The 19,679-nt window shown below is 37.6% G+C and overlaps 1 protein-coding gene across 14 annotated transcripts in view; it reads left to right on the forward strand.

Moving 5' to 3' along the window:
- Positions 1 to 19,679, forward strand: part of fgfr1a (fibroblast growth factor receptor 1a) — a 128,712-nt gene that overhangs the window by 97,821 nt on the left and 11,212 nt on the right. For 6 of the 14 annotated variants that reach the window (XM_051901871.1, XM_051901866.1, XM_051901865.1 and 3 more), the window contains 4 exons: positions 1,051 to 1,223; positions 7,259 to 7,382; positions 8,872 to 9,062; positions 10,815 to 10,962. The exons of 1 other annotated variant lie outside the window; for it this stretch is intronic. In XM_051901871.1, coding sequence (XP_051757831.1) covers positions 1,051 to 1,223; positions 7,259 to 7,382; positions 8,872 to 9,062; positions 10,815 to 10,962 — 636 coding nt within the window. Of the gene's footprint in view, positions 1 to 1,050; positions 1,224 to 7,258; positions 7,383 to 8,871; positions 9,063 to 10,814; positions 10,963 to 14,505; positions 14,651 to 19,679 lie in introns of all 14 variants that reach the window. 7 more of the 14 variants (XM_051901869.1, XM_051901873.1, XM_051901877.1 and 4 more) reach the window with 4 other exon arrangements.

Here is a 19,679-nt window from a genome sequence, read left to right on the forward strand (position 1 = left end):
TCTCCTGGAACGTACTCTTATTGTTGCTTTGCTGTTCTAAGATAGTCCTTCTTTTGATATTGTTCACATTTTAGTTTGATTTAGTTTCAAATAGGGGTGGGCGATATGACTAAAATTAGGGCTGCACGATATTGGGAAAAAAACTGACATTGCGATATTTTGATTTTCTGCTATATATATTGGGATATGAAAAAAAAAAAAAAAATCACCAGATGACTTGAATCACTCTATTTGGAAAGAATTAATCATTCTAGGATGATTGGGGAAAAATGAACAAATTAAAAGCATGGATAAATATAATAGAACAAAGATACAAATTAAATACATAGTGCTTTATATTTTTAGGTAAGTCTTAACAGTATTCAGGTACAGAAATTGAATAATCAGATGTAAAAATAAAATACTGCATAGTCTTGCCTGTAATATAACTTTATTTCTATTAAAGCTACAAGAGTTATTCAGTCAAGAGCAATAAGTTATTTTCTCTTTTGTTTGATTCACATTAATAACACAAGACAGCAGGTTTATTAGGCTGCTGTCACTTTAATACCAAACGCACGGATCCAATATACTGGCACCCATCCAGTTTACACCCAAATATTTACTTTCACTTGAGACATAACTGGCTGTGTTTACATGAATACTCCACACGGTGGGCATTTTGACATAATTTTGTGTGTATTCGACCATTCAAGCACAATAAGACGTGAAAGAGAACTGCATTCGCGAGCACATGCTGAGAGACGCAGCTTTCTGTGTGCGCACTTACGCTGTGTCAGTTCTTTTTCATGATTTATTACACTTAACTATTTTTAACATCAGCCACGTCCAATGTTTTGTCTCATTCATGCGTTTCATCACTCTAAAGTGTCAATTGTGCTGTGCTATGCGTATATATTTACATACCACGATATACGCAATATAGCAAAACCTCTAATAATAGACATTTATACCGTCACCACGATATATACCGTCATACAGCCCAGCCCAAGTTATGAAACAATTTAATTTTCTCCGTCTTATTTTCTGTACTTTCTATCTGTTCCTCAGCAATGGCGCCTGTCTGGGCTCAACCTGATAAGATGGAGAAGAAGCTCCACGCGGTTCCCGCAAGCAAAACTGTCAAGTTCCGTTGCCAGGCCAATGGTAACCCTACACCAACACTCAAGTGGCTCAAGAACGGCAAAGAGTTTAAGAGAGATCAGCGAATAGGAGGATTCAAGGTGAGGGCACTACCTGTGCTGGATCAACATCCCAATTCTATCTGCAGTTTAAATGCTATTAAAATATCTATGCTGTAACGCTGTCATAAAAATTGGTTACCATACTTCATTTTGCTAGCCAGCTACTCTGATTTAGAGGTTAAAAGGGCACCTCCTCCTCAACAGATCTGTCTTCCAGACACCTCACTGTTGCATGACAGAGGTTGAATAACCATGCCTGGAAGGCAGACACTGGAGCCGTGGGTTTCTGGTGGAGGCAGCCTACTATTGCTTGGCTGTCCTTTTGCACAACTTTACACAACTCTTTGTGCTCAGACAGATGAGACTAAACTCCAGGATAAACCAACTCTGTCTTTTTACTCATTTGACCATGTTGATCAGGAATATCAACAAACCCAAAGTAACATATAAATTGATTCATCGTTTTATGAGTACTGCTTTAAGTTTCACCCACAGCACAGTTTCACACTCATTAATTTTGTAATTCGGCACACAGTTATTCAAGTTAGGCACAGTAACATATATAATATATACAGTAGCATTTATAGTGGAGCTCAAAATGAGAATTTTCTTTATGCATCTCTTGTCCATTTAAAGACTGTTTATAATGATCACTTCAGTCAAAATCCAAAAATATTTTTATATCAAAGTAGTCCATGCATCTTAAAGTGATAGTTCAAGCAAAAATGAAAATTCTGTCATTTACTCACCTCACCTTTAATGTAGGCTTTTATTCGCGTATAAACTTTGATCAATGCACATACAAACCCGGTTCAAAAAAAGTTGGGACACTGTACAAATTGTGAATAAAAAAGGAATGCAATGATGTGGAAGTTTCAAATTTCAATATTTTATTCAGAATACAACATAGATGACATATCAAATGTTTAAACTGAGAAAATGTATCATTTTAAGGGAAAAATAAGTTGATTTTAAATTTCATGGCATCAATACAACTCAAAAAAGTTGGGACAAGGCCATGTTTACCACTGTGTGGCATCCCCTCTTCTTTTTATAACAGTCTGCAAACGTCTGGGGACTGAGGAGACAAGTTGCTCAAGTTTAGGAATAGGAATGTTGTCCCATTCTTGTCTAATACAGGCTTCTAGTTGCTCAACTGTCTTAGGTCTTCTTTGTCGCATCTTCCTCTTTATGACGCACCAAATGTTTTCTATGGGTGAAAGATCTGGACTGCAGGCTGGCCATTTCAGTACCCGGATCCTTCTTCTACGCAGCCATGATGTTATAATTGATGCAGTATGTGGTCTGGCATTGTCATGTTGGAAAATGCAAGGTCTTCCCTGAAAGAGACGATGTCTGGATGGGAGCATATGTTGTTCTAGAACTTGGATATACCTTTCAGCATTGATGGTGCCTTTCCAGATGTGTAAGCTGCCCATGCCACACTCACTCATGCAACCCCATACCATCAGAGGTGCAGGCTTCTGAACTGAGCGCTGATAACAACTTGGGTTGTCCTTGTCCTCTTTAGTCCGGATGACATGGCGTCCCAGTTTTCCAAAAAGAACTTCAAATTTTGATTCGTCTGACCACAGAACAGTTTTCCACTTTGCCACAGTCCATTTTAAATGAGCCTTGGCCCAGAGAAAACACCTGCGCTTCTGGATCATGTTTAGATATGGCTTCTTTTCTGACCTATAGAGTTTTAGCCGGCAACGGCGAATGGCACGGTGGATTGTGTTCACCGACAATGTTTTCTGGAAGTATTCCTGAGCCCATGTTGTGATTTCCATTACAGTAGCATTCCTGTATGTGATGCAGTGCCGTCTAAGGGCCCGAAGATCACGGGCATCCAGTATGGTTTTCCGGCCTTGACCCTTACGCACAGAGATTGTTCCAGATTCTCTGAATCTTTGGATGATATTATGAACTGTAGATGATGATAACTTCAAACTCTTTGCAATTTTTCTCTGAGAAACTCCTTTCTGATATTGCTCCACTATTTTTCGCCGCAGCATTGGGGGAATTGGTGATCCTCTGCCCATCTTGACTTCTGAGAGACACTGCCACTCTGAGAGGCTCTTTTTATACCCAATCATGTTGCCAGTTGACCTAATAAGTTGCATATTGGTCCTCCAGCTGTTCCTTATATACATTTAACTTTTCCGGCCTCTTATTGCTACCTGTTCCAACTTTTTTGGAATGTGTAGCTCTCATGAAATCCAAAATGAGCCAATATTTGGCATGACATTTCAAAATGTCTCACTTTCAACATTTGATATGTTATCTATATTCTATTGTGAATAAAATATAAGTTTATGAGATTTGTAAATTATTGCATTCCTTTTTTATTCACAATTTGTACAGTGTCCCAACTTTTTTGGAATCGGGTTTGTACATAGAGCACTTCAAATATGGTCAATGTCAGCTCAAGAACAAACCTCACTGGTTATCGCGCATCAAGCAATAATGGTTGAGCTTCCATTTGACAGTCCTACTCTGAATATTAGGGATGCACCGAAATGAAAATTCTGGTTCGAAACCGAAAATTCAGGATGCACTTGTAGCTTATCCATGTTATGTGCACGAAATAGACGCTGAACACAGTCGAAACGTGTCATCGGAGACGCGCTAATTAAACGTCTGTTTTGGTCACTGAAATAGTGGTTTCGGCAGAACATTTTTGGTAGCCGAAAATTTGGTGAATCCCTACTGAATATAGTGTATGAGCTATAAAATAAACAGTGTAAAGATTTTTCCAAAAGAGTTTTAAGATTTTTTTTTAATAATTTCTCAAAATAACAGAATACTGGTTTTAAAATGAGTGTAATTAAATAATGGCAGGTTATTTTAAACATTTTTTTGTCCATTGTTCTCCCTTCTACATGACATTACAGTGATATTGTCCGCAGTTCTCTGCTTGTGTCATTGTGGACCTGTAGCGTCTGTGTTTCTCATCAAGGTGTTTTCCAGCTGGGAGACATTAGCCCTCTTCCTCTCCTCACCGCATATACACTTTACCATCTGGAGTGTGTTTGAGGCCACTGCAATGCATACACACATGCACACACACACACACACACACACACACACACACAGTAACATGTGCATTGACATGGTTTTATGCAAAGATTTGAGTATACAAAGGAATATGCTGTTTTTTGTTTTTTTTTGTTTTTTTTGGGGGGGGGGTGTATGTAGACACAGACTCGGTACCATATCGTAGCGATATTAATTTGTGCATAAATGCATCCAAACGTGTCTTGGAGCTCAAGGAGTGTGAAGGGCTTCCGTTGAGGGGCCCTGCTGCAGTTTTTCGTAGTAACCTCCCCCCTGCACTCTTCCCAGTCTCTCGTGGTTTCTTTTGTTTAACAAGAGTCTGGCACAATTGTTCATTTACATTAAGTGTTTGTAAAAAGGAAGTCAGGCAGACTGTGAGTGTAGTTCACATCTGGGGTTCAGTAGGCCGAGAAGCCATAACCCTTTATTAATTTTGCCCAACCTAAAGCTCATTTCATCAAGCCACAGTAACGATATGAGCTGTTACTGCAGAGAACACATGCTCTGTTTGTTGGATCTTTATAGGTTTAGTTCACCCTAAAATGAAATCCTATTGTCATTTACTCACCTTTACGTCATTCCAAACCTGTAATGACATTAATATTTTCATGGAACACAAAAGGAGAGGACAAAATATCAGTATTTAGTACCATAACATTAGACTTGTACACTTCTGATGATAACTTTGTGCCAAACAGACAAATAATAATATATAAATCTCTGCCATATGCTGATATAATATAATAAATATAATACACAGTATTGTGCAAAAGTATTAGGCATATTAGTATTTTCACCAAAAACTAAAAAAGGTTTTATGCCAGTTATTTATATTTTTTGCTGTAGTTTGCCAGTAGGAATTCTTAGTTTACAGATTATAAAATAGATTTTATTTATCAATTAACTTATATTAACTAAATTAATATTTGTTATGACCACCCTATGCGTTTAAAACAGTTTTTGTATTGGGTACACTTGCACATAGTTTTTCAGGTAGCTTTGCAGGTTGGTTTCTTCAGGCGTCTTGGAGACGTTGCCGCAGTTCTTCTGGATTTAGTCTGTCTCAGTTTTTTCTGTTTCTTCATGTAATCCCAGATGGACTCGATGTCGCACTCCTTGTGCATACAAAAATCTGATATTTCCTACTGACACACTACAGCAAAAGATCAGACATAACATTATTACCACCTTCCTAATATTGTGTTGGTCCCCCTTTTGCTGCCAAAACAGCCTTGACCCGTCGAGGCATGGACTCCACTAGACCCCTGAAGGTGTGCTGTGGTATCTGACACCAAGATGTTAGCAGCAGATCCTTTAAGTCCTGTAAGTTGCGAGGTGGAGCCTCCATGGATCAGACTTGTTTGTTCAGCACATCCCACAGATGCTCGATTGGATTGAGATCTGGGGAAACTCGTCGTTGTGCTCCTCAAACCATTCCTGAACCATTTTTGCTCATTATCCTGCTGAAAGAGGCCACAGCCACCAGGGAATATCGTTTCCATGAAAGGGTGTACATGGTCTGCAACAATGCTTAGGTAGGTGGTACGTGTCAAAGTAACATCCACATAGATGGCACGACCCAAGGTTTCCCAGCAGAACATTGCCCAAAGTATCACACTGCCTCCGCTGGCTTGCCTTCTTCCCATAGTGCATCCTGGTGCCATGTGTTCCCCAGGTAAGCGACGCACACGCACCCGGCCATCCACGTGATGTAAAAGAAAATGTGATTCATCAGACCAGGCCACCTTCTTCCATTGCTCCGTGGTCCAGTTCTGATGCTCTCGTGCCCACTGTTGGCTCTTTCGACGGTGGACAGGGGTCAGCATGGGCACCCTGACTGGTCTGCGGCTATGCAGCCCCATACGCAACAAACTGTGATGCACTGTGTATTCTGACACCTTTCTATCAGAACCAGCATTAACTTCTTGAGCAGTTTGAGCTACAGCAGCTCGTCTGTTGGATCAGACCACACGGGTCAGCCTTCGCTCCCCACGTGCATCAATGGTCCTTCGCCGCCCATGACCCTGTCACCGGTTCACCACTGTTCCTTCCTTGGAGCACTTTTGTTAGATACTGACCACTGCAGACCGGGAACACCCCACAAGAGCTGCAGTTTTGGAGATGCTCTGACCCAGTCGTCTAGCCATCACAATTTGGCCCTTGCCAAACTCACTCAAATCCTTATGCTTGCCCATTTTTCCTGCTTCTAACACATCAACTTTGAGGACAAAATGTTCACTTGCTGCCTAATATATCCCACCCACTAACAGGTGCCGTGATGAAGAGATAATCAGTGTTATTCACTTCAACTGTCAATGCTCATAATGTTATGCCTGAATGGTGTAAATAACTGGCTTACCTTTTTTTTTTTTTTTGGTGAAAATACTAACGTGAAGACTAAAGACTTTTGCTCAGTACTGTATATTATACTCAAAATACAAATATATTTTAAATAGTTTAAAAAATATATATATATATTTTCTTAAAAACGCAGCTGAACTGTTGAGGTCCATGTTGTTTAGCAGACATATGTTTTTCAATACACTGACGTTTGATGTTTGCTGGCAGTTTGTAGAGCTCTTGGCTTGAGAAGAGCTCTGTGTTAGTGGACATGGAGTGGCCTGTTTCCCACTCTCCACCATAGAACAAGCTGTTCTCCACGGCTCTGTTCTTGTGCCTGACTGATGTTAAACTGACCTGACGGGGATTTGCTGCCAACTCACTCTGTTAAACCTCCTCAGCCTTTCATTGAAATGATCCTAAAAGACAATCAGCCCTCTAATGCATTTACCAGTTTTCTGCTTTTATATGTTGGGCTGCAAGAAGATTTTGTGTATAGAAGTCTTTAACTGAAGAGTTTTGAATCAGATTCACTTCTGTGCCCCCATATAAGCGATTTTTTTTTTTTTTTTTTTTCCTCCCTAAGTAGTTCATACATTGTGGAATATTTAAATACATTTAGGTGCACACAGAATCTGCACACTTTTTTTTACATTTTTCATTTTACTGCACAGGTTCGAGAGCACATGTGGACCATTATAATGGAGTCGGTGGTACCGTCAGACAAAGGAAACTACACCTGCCTGGTGGAAAACAAATACGGCAGCATCAATCACACCTACCAGCTGGACGTAGTCGGTCAGTCATATTTCTTGTCTTACCTCTACATTTTAATAGTTAGTTTGATGTAGCTCAAGTTCAAGTACTTCATTGTCATTGTGTAACACAACAAAATTACTTGTGAAAACCCCAAAGGTGCATTTTAAAAATTCAAGAGAAAAATGTCAATTTAAAATAAAACAACACAAGTATTAACAATACGTATACTAAAATACAATAGTTAAATAAATACAATAAATATGAATAATTAACATAATAATACAAAAATACATGCCATAAAGAAGCTAAGGAAACTGAAGCATCATACAAAATATTTAAAGTTGCTCAGAATATTGGCAAAATACCATATAAAATGTTAATGCAAGAGTAACCAACACTATTATTATAAGTGTATAGCAGCATGAATTGTTATTACACTTATTAAATCTTTGGCAAATCTTCACTTTTTTTGTTATTCTTTGGTTGTGAGCAAATTTGTGTTGGTCTTCCCTTCCCCACCAGATCAGTTGCAATGATTTATTACTAACCCTTTTGATTAAATCGATTCATGTTTTTAGCTAGCACAGGCGGATGATCCCCAAGGGAGGGTCGCAGAACCACTGCAATGTTTACTCGAGTCAGTCAGATGCAAATGGGTGTTGTTCACCATGCAGCTAATGCTTTGGTGCAGCACCACTAATGGTTACCATTACTTCCCTGAAATGAACCGAAGTAACGGGTGGCTTTACATTTTCCGTGCGAGAGTCTGTGTGTACGTGCTTGTCAAGGACAGGCACGTGTACTCTGTTGATTTTGCGTGTTAAATGATCCATTGCAAATATAAAGTGTTTACGTGATGCAGTGGATGAGTTAGAGACGCGGTTAGTGACTCAAGATGAGATCAGTGTATTTTGGAATAAAGTAATTTAAACACTGATTGGCTGACGTGGACTTGATTGATGCCTTCATTAAGTAGCAAATAAATCAGTGCCACACCCATGTAGACGGAGCCCACTGTGACATCATTTGCACCCTACATACACATTCATGAGAAGACACCATTTGAATTTGTCACTCACACACGACACTCACACATTTATGCCATCAATTCCTCTTGGGAAGTTCCTGCTTAGAAGATGTAATTGCGATGGGATTTCATGTGCGTGATTTTGAGCAAAAAAAAATGGACACATTGGGCAAGTTCATTTTTCTTTTTCTTTTTTCACATGATTATCTGTAGAGTTAAACTTGCCGCCTTTTAGTAAGAAGGCCTGAGAGATGGGCTGTGGCTTAAAATAACATTTCCACTCATTTCCACCAAATTACAGCAATTATAATGAGTTTCTAGTCTGCATGTTAATTAGGCTGCTCCCTGTAGACCCTGTGAGATTAGCGACTAATGAACATCTGTTGAATAATGCAGATTCACATTTTGAGTTCTTTAAGAGGGGAAAAGAAATGTAAAATTATGTTAATCAGGGTTAATTCTACCGCACTGACATGTATAACGTGTTTGTGTGTGATACAGAGCGTTCACCGCACAGGCCGATCCTTCAGGCCGGCTTGCCTGCTAACCGTACAGTAGTGGTGGGTAGTGACGTGGAGTTTGAGTGTAAAGTCTTCAGCGATCCTCAGCCACACATCCAGTGGCTGAAACACATCGAGGTGAACGGCAGCAGAGTCGGCCCTGACGGACTGCCGTATGTTCGGATCTTGAAGGTAAAAGCCCTTTCTTCTTACTAGTCAAGCTCCTAATGTTTGGTCAATCATGAGAAAAGTGTTTGTTTTGTCTAGTTGACAAAAATGTCTATTTGTCTGTATTAATAATGTAATGACACCTCAAAGTTTAATCATTAGTCAAATAATTTAACACTTTCCCCGCCAGCGCCAACATTTTTGATAATTTTCACAAAAATTTCATGGCCCCCAGAATATTTTATTGTATGAATATCTGAACATGCAATATATCAAAAGAAAGAACAGAGCCTCTGCTTTTAATCAAACAAACAAAATGTTTTATTCTAGCTTCATGCATTCTTTTTTAGGAATGTGGGTAAGTTTCATAAAAAAGCAACATTTTGAACAAAAAGCTGAGAAAATCTTGTTTTTTCCAAAGACTAAACGTGCAGAAGTAATGTTTTTCTCGCTTTTTTCTGCTCCTTTTTTGTTTGTGTTTTGATCCAGAGATTCTATACTCTTTCAGAAGATGCGTAATAGTGCCCCTACCTTATGACAGTGAAAACATGGAAAGCCGGAAAATTCAGTCAATTGCGGAAAACCGTTTGCGTCATAAATGATGGAATATTCCGTCAATGGCGGGGAACCGTTTGCGTCATAAATAATGGAAAATTCCATAAATGGCGAGGAAGCGTTTGTGTCATAAATGATGGAATATTCCGTCAATGGTGGGGAAGCGTTTGTGTCATAAATTATGGAAAATTCCATAAATGGCGGGGAAGCGTTTGTGTCATAAATGATGGAAAATTCCGTCAATGACGGGGAAGCGTTTGTGTCATAAATGATGGAAAATTCCGTCAATGACGGGGAAGCGTTTGCGACATAAATGAAGGAAAATTCCGTCAATGGCAGGGAAGCGTTTGTGTCATAAATGATGGAAAATTCAGTCAATGGTGGGGAAATAGTTAAACTGGTCCCACATAAGTGCTATTTGAGAATTATTTATATACTATTATAATGTTGACTAATCATTATATATATTTTTTTTTTATATTTTTAGTTTTCATTATAGTTTTAATAAATTTGATGTGCTTTTTTTCATTTGTATTATTTTTTTATTTATATTTAGCTGTATTTTTATTTCAATTGTAGTTTTAGTAATTTCAGTACTACAAGTTAAACTTATTTCAGTTCATTGCCAAGGCAACATTTTTCATTTTCTTTGAAGTTTAAGTTTTTTAATCTAATATTTGTTTTTAATTTTATTTTAGCTTTATTTAAATTATCGGTAATTTTTTACAGTTTTGAATTTGCTAACAATAGCAACACCACCCTACATTTTGTAAAAATAAACAAAAACTGCTGACAGTTGAAGTCTAAGGAATAAACCAAATTCCCTATAAACTTACACGGTAAGTGTATGTGAACATTTATTTGTCCCTGTGGTAATCGATGCTGCCACTGATACTGTTATTAGCGCTTGTAACCTGGAATGTTCCTTTAAATATCAGAAAAATTTCTCTACCTTCTCTGTTGCTCTTAAAAGTCTGTGTCCAAAGCTGTTTGTCCAAATTTTTTTCAAAGTAACTTTCACCATATAACTTCACCTCTATGGACAAATGGAGCAGGACTAACAGCTTTTGGGGAAAATATGAGCCTTTTCTTGGCAGGCTGTCATAATCCATTTCATAAGAGCCGTAATGGCAGGTGGTGTCCTTCAGTGACAGCTGGGATCACAGTGACCTTAATGTTTGACTTTGTGCTTGACCTCTGACATATGTTTGACCTCCACAGCACTCTGGGGTCAACAGCTCCAACACACAGGTCTTGACGCTGTACAACGTGACAGAAGAAGATAGTGGGGAGTATATATGTAAAGTGGCCAATTATATAGGCCAAGCCAACCAATCAGCATGGCTCATCGTCGTTAAACACTCGCAAGGTAACACACGCCCCCTGCTACAGAGATACATCAGTGCAGAAAGAGGCAGAAGTAGATGTTTAGACGGAGGTAGAGACAGCGGTTATCAGGCTCTTAGGTGACCGTAACACATCTTCCTACTTCGTCGCTTCTTTTTTATTTTCTTATGGTGCCGTAAATGACGCCATGGAAAATCCCAGCAGAGCAACTGGAAGTATTTTGGCTTATGTTTACACTGGATGTTTCCTTCTCTCCATCTCTGTGCAGCACTTTGCCCTCCTAATAAGGGTGTGTTTCATGCCCTCTGAAGATTACTTGCACTCTCTTGCACTTCAAAAGCATTTCAGTGGCACCTTGAGGATGTGCTTGTCTAAATTCCTTCACCTCGCTCGAGGGCTTTTTCTTTACCTGGCCCTATCCACTTTGCTGTTTTTTTTTTTTTTTTGTGTTGTTTTTTTCAGGACTAATTTGTTTCCATGACTATTAAATTCTGCAGTCTCTTTCTTCCTCATTAATACCACAAATACCACTGGCATTTCACAATTTTCGATGTCAAAGCAAATATTAATGATATTGAACACTCTTCTTTATTGTAGACTCTACATGCAAGTCTCATAATTAAATATAAGGCATATAACCTTGATATGTTGAACCTGAAGATATGTATACAAGTTTAAGTAAACATATAACAAATTATATTGCATTTTTTTATTTTAATATGTTGTATATTTGAAAAAAGAAACTGCAATAATAGCAGACTCAAATCACATGACATTCACAAGTTTATTAGTCTATCATGACGTGCTGCATTCACGCCATGTTGTAATTACAGTAATTATAAGATGACAACCTGTGACATCCTACTCTGAGCTGTTCACATCCTCGGACTCAGAATTATGCATCATTATGGCAAAACTGTCAATGACAAAAATTAATCTGCAGCAGTCAGGTGGTAGAAGTTGTAATTACAAGTTCGAACGCTTCTTACAAGTTACAACGCTTCTTGCAAGTTCGAATCTCGTAATTACGGTAATTACAGCATGGAGTGAACGCTTCTATATACAATTGTACAGTTATATGCAAATGAAAAGCTTTACGAGGTAATTCATCTGACTTGGTTTTCAAACTTTTAGTTGCATACTGCTAATAAATAATGTGTAGTAAAGGCAGAACAGCCGCTATAACAGTCTGCTTTACCAAGAATAACAATGATATTAGTAATTTTAATCATTTTAATTTTTGTATTAATAATAATTGTAATTAATAATAAATATTATATTAATAATACTAATAATTTTTATTAATTCTAGTAATTGCAGTCAGGGGCGCCTGCAGGATTTTATCTCAGGGTACGCACAGAACCCCCAAACAAACTTTTTTTTTTTTTTTTTTTTTTTTTGGTGCTGTCGCAAAAACTGATTAAATCAATCATTGCGTTTGGCTGAACGACTGTCTCTTTTCTGTTCCCCACTTAGAAAATCTGATGAACTGCACTCTGGTGTGCTTGTGTAGATAGATGCTTGGTGAATTTTTTGTTTTGTTTTGTTTTTTTTACATTATCTCTGAGCGGCTTTGTCCCGAAATGTGCATATTGTTTTTCAGAGAAACGTGATTAACGAAAAATGAAGCTTCACATTGTTTCCAGTCACGTGAATGCTTCATTTTGCGTGTCAGAATGTTTGAACCCAGACCATTAGCCTACTATATGGAAGTTCAAGTCCATTTACTAAACATTTTAAATATATAAGCCTGTAGCTTACATTACATCATCATATGTTCTGTCATATAAACAGTATAAAAACAGTACAATTTACTTGCCTCAAACAACTCAGTAGGTATTATTAGTATTATTATAATTATTGTTTTTGTTGATCCATTTTATTTATTGCCAGACTTTAATATGTGAATTATATTATCAGAAAACTAAACACATTTAGCGTCGTCAGGCTTTTATTTGTCCTTAATGGATAAAACAACGGAACTGCGCACTCGGGTTTATGGCTGCTGTAAATTTTACTTGCCACAAGATGGCACTGTTTTCGACACTCTTGATGCTTTGAAACCTTTGCCAAAACATTTAGAGAAACGGCTTCAAAGATTTAAGAGGCTTCATTTCTCCATCCCTACTCAATAGTTTTAGGCCTTTTTGTAAATATTTCAAACAAATTTAGCTGTTTTAGAGAGTGTTTACTCATTTTGAGCCAGTTTTTAAACTTTAACTATCTGTAACGTCATTTTTCATGTGTGGAAAAAACGACGGAACTAAACTAGCCAATGAGATTTCTTTTCACCCATATCCGCCCACCCATGCACGCACATACACACGTTTGACTTTACAACACACAAACGCACACCTTTATTTATCCTCATTCTCTCTTGCTCTCTTATATGTCATGAGTGTACGCAGATAGATTTTAATACTCAATTTAAAAATTATGTAAAAAATAAAAACGGCATTAATTAGCGCCCTCTTATGGTACGCACAGTGCGTACAGCCGTACGGCTGCAGGCGCCACTGATTGCAGTTGTAACAATAACTGTTTTATCGAGTTGAGAATCGTTTCAAGAAATTGTACCAATAACTTGCATGGTTTTCTGTGATTAATTGCGATTAATCATGTTATGTGCGATTAATTTGAACAAGGAGGATGATGTGGGGGCATGAAACCTTAAAGGGATAGTTCACCCAAAAATATGAGTAACCAAACTGTTAATGAGCACCATTGACTTCCATAGTATGGGGAAAAAAGTACTATGGAAGTCATTGGGGCCCATCAACTGTTTGCTTACCAACAATCTTCAAAATATCTTCTTTTGTGTTCAGGTTTGGAAGAACTTGATGGTGAGTAAATGATGACAGGATTTTCATTTTTGGGTGAACTATCCCTTTAATTGGGAAAGCTTTGTGGCCTTTTAAACAGTCCCCATTAATCACAAAATTTGGACTCACTGGCCACTTCTGTAGATGGCAACATTTTCGTAATAGTGCACTCCAATATTTTCTTGATGTGATGACACACTGAAATAGCAAATTCAATAGATACTATAGTATTGCCTGAAGCAAATTGCCAGTACTTTTGACATATTTCTCTTTCACTCTTTCTATTTCTCTTTCTTTGTCACACATTCTTTGTCTAGCCTTTCTAATCCACTGGTTTCACCTGCCAGTTTAAATGCCACTGCTTCATTATCTGAATGCGTGTGTATGTGAGAGCGATTCTGTCCAGTCTCTGCTGGGTAATGTTCCATGTGGCCCATCTTGTGCATGTAGAGATGGAGGCGGGTGGATGTCACCCTCGTCTTCAGGTGTTGGGTCTGTAGCGGTTGGAGCCGTGTGCTTCGTTCTCCAACTAACCACAAATCTGTCAGCAGGGTCATCGAAGGATCCACTTCCAATCAGGGAGCTGTCCTGCTTTCTTTAAGGATGGTGAAGGGTGTTTCTCCAGCACCCTTCTCCTACTCCATGTTGTCAAATCTTCACCGTTCTTTATCCAAAAACTCTTTCTCTCCTCTGGTGGGTTTTCCCGGAGCTCTCCGGCTTCATCCTGTGGTTCTTTTCTCTAGACGGCAGGCGTCAACACTACGGATAAGGAGATGGAGATACTGCAGCTCAGGAATGTGTCTTTAGAGGATGCTGGAGAGTACACCTGCTTGGCTGGGAACTCTATCGGCCACTCCCATCACTCTGCATGGTTGACTGTCTATAAAGGTATCTTTGGTTCTTGTGGTGATCCTTTTGGTTGATGCTTCTCCCTGTCTAAAGCCCAAAGTATATCAATATATAACAACAATAAATGGCCATGTTCAAAATGTCTTCGTACTTGTTCACAGTTTAAATGAGTACAAAGACATTTTTATCGGCCACACCTTGAGAAGAGAAATACTGAGCAAGAATAAAACTTTCTATTGCGTGCACTATAAAATGGAGTGTACTTTGAAAGGCTGGGTGTTCGGCTGTACACATACGCCAAGCGTTTGCTTCAAAACTGAGGCATACTTTGGGCTTAACAGCGGCAGTTCACACTGTGGGTTGAATTTGGTCACATAACTGCGGTGATTTCCATAAAAATCTGTTGAAAATGTTCCTAATGTTCTGTTGAAATTGACTTTACTGCTTTTATCTCTGAGGTCCAAGAAACCTCTTGAAGAAACCTTTATCGCTCCAAAAATGCTGGGTTAAAAACAACCCAAGTTGGGTTGAAAATGGACGAACCCAGCGATTGGGTTGTTTTAACCCAGCAGTTGGGTTAAATGTTTGCCCAACCTGCTGGGTAGTTTTATTTAACCCAACTATTGTTTAAAAATTACAATATGGCTGGCTTAAAATGAACCCAAAATATGTTGGAAATAAAAAAAATCACACAAATAATTACTAGAGGCAACAATAATAATCAAAAGGTAAACATTTATTAATAAGCAATTTAATAAATGTGTATTGTTTAATTATTATTCATTAAACTTGTTAATAAATGTTCATTTATTAAATATATTAATAAACGTTAATTACCAACATATTTTGGGTTCATTTTAAGCAAGCAATGCAGTCATTTTTAAACTATAGTTGAGTATAGCAGGTTGGACAAACGTTTAACCCAACCACTGGGTTAAAACAACCCAATCGCTGGGTTCGTCCATTTTCAACCCAACTTGGGTTGTTTTTAACCCAGCATTTCTTAGAGTGAATTTGGGATATAAATAAACCATTATGTGTAGTGTGTCAGAGAATCTTAACATGTGAATGTTGTCTATCTCTTTAAGCTATTAAAATAGCATCAGAGTCTCTAAACAGAACATGAGGTTTAAGACATTGTCAGTGCTAGTAAACACTAGCTCTTTAATTTACTTTCATTACAAGCGATACAGTGGTTTTATAGCAAATAACAATTCTTTGTGAACCGCACCATTCTTCAACCCCTGTGTGTCTGCTTTGTGGTTTTGTTATTCATCTGGGTGTTGACTGACACTTGAAATGTCAGTTGAAGCATGTCAAAATGACATGTTTCTTGCCTTTCTTTATAAAAGTGGAATCAAAGCGAAGCCAAACCTTCCACTATCTCTGACTACAACTGAACTTTGTGGAGCAATTTAGAGGTAGAAAATCATTTACACTAAAATGAGTTGAAGACTCAACTCAAATGAATTGTAGCCTTATAAAAGCTGATTAATTCTAGTGGATCGCCTCATGGGGGCGTCATGTTGAGATCACACGACCAGCCAATTACTCATGTTATTTATTCGCTTGCGTAATAAATTATTTGTGGCCGACTGCAAATAAATAATGACATTGGTAAAGAAAACAATTGCACTTTATTTTACAGTACGTATACTTAGTGTATTTACACAAGAAAGTACTGAGCAATATAAGTTAACTACTTGGACTAAATTGGTTAAGTTTAGGGTTAAGTTCAGGGTTAGTACCTAGTTATAGTAAGTACATAGGACATGCATGTAGAACAGGAATGTAAAATAAGGTGTTACAAAGAAAATTGATTTTGCACACAATGTTGCATCCCTGCTACTAGGTATCTGTACGTGTGTATATATATATATATATATATATATTGACCTGCGCACAGTGCACCGTAAATGTTTCCTAATCCTAATGTTTGACGAACATCTCTAATCATTCTCACGATATACTCCAAAAACTGTAGTTTAACGTCAAAATAAGTTATGTAATGCATAACAAAAAACAGCTGAGAACAGATGGGACATTGTGGCTAGTGGTTTGGCAAAGCTTTGTTTCCATTTTGCACTTTTAAATTATAAAATCCTTTTCCTAGTTTTTCAAGATTAACCTGTTTCCAATTAACATTTCTGTGTGCCTGAACACTGGACAAGCATCACAAAGAGCGTGATTTTAAGCATAAGCACTATGCTGACATAATTTCCTCTTTGGCTCAGGATTGATAAACACCTCACCTAGAAGGTGAATCTATTCATTGTTTAAATAGATTTGGTTTATCGAGATGCTTGTCAGTCAAAGTCTTAAACACATTCAACATTAAGAATAAGATTTCATTCTTGATGTTGAATGGTGATCTTCTTGCATTTGCATGTTGCTGTCGGCAAACTGTGGGCCTACTCTTGTCATAAAGCACATTATGTAAATACAATAACTCAAAAGAGCATTTGAGTTTCATGTTCACACTAATTCACAATTCATATTTGATTGTTCATTTAGTTACTAAAAGAGAAGGCAAAGAGAAGTGATCTGTCAATGAGATGCATTTGCATGTGTATTGTTGTGTGCTGTGTGAAATGTATACATGATACAATAACATCTTTTGTGTGCATGAACTGTGTGAAAGAAACTCCGTATAAAGAACCAGAGCCTTGGGGCAGACAAACACCAACCAAATAGCATAGGAAATATCTGTATCAGCCAGAATTCTCATGTAATTTTACCCCCCTAACCTAGCTCTCCATTTATACTTAGCTGAAATACATACCCGCTCAGATTTTGTCTGCCCACCCAGATAAGCCATTCCTCTCAATTTACATTTGTATTTGTGTTGCAAATTTAATGTCTCATATGAGTTTACATAAGGCCATTTTTTTGGCCTAATCTCGTAGCTAGAGCTGCCAAGTATCATGAGCAGTGGTTTCCTTCTCCTGCTAGTCACATAAGCAGAAGAATGTGCCATGAAACCTGATCCATGAAAGAAGTAATTATCATGCTACAATAGGAGTTTGTGTTCATTGCAATGTGCCATTCACGTGAACAACGACATCTCCAGATTGGTTTTTAGAGGATTTTTGTTTTGTGCATGTGCATGTGTGTGTGTGTGTGCATCACTCTGTTTGTGGTTTTATAAAGAATTTTATATGTACATTCAAAAAAAAAAAAAAAAAAGGTATCCTGCTAATATGATATTCTTAAAGCTTGGCAGGAATGTGTACAGTACTGAAGCGGAGTACATCTTCATACCAATGCTAGACAGGCTGGCCATTAGAGTCACGGTTCAAAATATTCTCTCCAGCTGACCTTTTGCTAAGCTCCACTCCACCTTGGTTACTACTGCTATATTTAAAAAGCATGGAATAAACACACATATTCTGAGAAGTAAAGTCTGAATTGTGAGATGTTAACTCAAAATAGTGAGGTATAAACTCTATAAATTATGAATTGTGAGTAGGCCCGATACCAAGCTCATGTACTTGTACTCGTACTCGTACTCATACTCGTAAAAATACCCCCGATACCAAAGACCGATACCTCACGTGACATAACTGACAGAATTTTCCGTGCACAGAGACACCGGCGGCAGCAGGAGAAACAATGTCAGCCCTCAGGGGTGTGGAAATACTTCAGAATTAATGATGACAACACACACATTGCGAACTGCATGCTTTCAATCACAATTCGTTATCGATTAGTGAAGGCGGGATAGGCGGAATCGCGCTGAAAGACACAGACCAGAAGCGCGCTCTCTCTCTTTCTTGCGCGCGATCTCAGTTCTCTCAGACAGCGTGCGATCGGTTCTCCTCGCGCCTGAATGGTCAAATGCACACATAGTTGTCAAAATGTCCATCGTGTGGAGTATCTCACGTAAATACAGTCGGTTATGGATTAAGTGGACTAAAACATTTGGGTGAAAACAGGATATGTGTTAGTATCCATGGATTCGGTCTTAAAGGGACCGTAGCCTATATTTGTCATTAATGTTAATAAAACAACAAAAGATGTTAAATAAGTATGTACATGGTAAATAAACCTACTGTATCTGAAAAACAAGTTTATTTAATTTTTTATCTCTATAGTATTTGTTGTATTGTTTGTAATTTGATTGTAAATTTCTCTTTATATAACAACAATTATATATATTGGTAATTATGCCCTTTGAAGGTTATTGGACACTGTGAAATTTTTGTTCTTTAAGTTTGTGACAAGCACATAAAAATTATTACTTTATTCATTAGAGTAATAATAAAGAAGCTGTCCTACATTCATTAGTCTCACTGTGTTGTGCTTGGAAAACTGCCACGTTACCAAAAAAAAAAAAAAAAAAAAACAGAGAGAGAGAGAAATTAATGTATAGGCATCGGTATCGGCGAGTACTAAAAAAAAAGTATCGGTACTCATACTCGGTCCTTAAAAAATGGTATCGGTGCATCCCTAATTGTGAGATTTAAAAATTCACTTGTTTTATTCTGTAGCAGACATTGTCTTCCATAATTATTAAATGAATTTACTTTGGTGCAAATGTAGTTGTTTTACTGATTGCATACAGTGCTTAACAAATTTATTAGACCACCTGTCATAATAAAGAGAAAACACATATTTTAGGAATCTGTCAAGAACTTGTTTAAAACTAAAAATTGTATTGTCATTTATTAGGAAAATAATAAACTGAAACAACTAAATTTTTATTCACACATAATAACCAAGAAAATTATGTATTTCATTATTTTGTATGGCCTTATTTTGGCCTTGATAACGGCTTGTTTTCTTGCTGGCATTGTTTTTATGTACTTTTCCACAGTCTCTGTTGTTATTGACTTACAAATAGTTTCTAGTTGTCCCCAAAGACTTGCTTTTGTGTGATCTATCTTTGAATCCATTAAATCCCAACAAAATTTATATTTTAGCATTAGAAATACTGCTGTGACTAAAGAGCTTACACATACTGCTGTGGATTAACCATTACAGAAACATGAAAAATGATTTTGGTAATCAACAATACTGTTAGTTTAGGGCAGCTGTGGCACAAACCTTACATTAGGTGGTGGCCTAA

This window comes from Ctenopharyngodon idella, chromosome 8 (genome assembly GCF_019924925.1).
Source record: "Ctenopharyngodon idella isolate HZGC_01 chromosome 8, HZGC01, whole genome shotgun sequence".
In the NCBI taxonomy this organism is placed as follows: domain Eukaryota; kingdom Metazoa; phylum Chordata; class Actinopteri; order Cypriniformes; family Xenocyprididae; genus Ctenopharyngodon; species Ctenopharyngodon idella.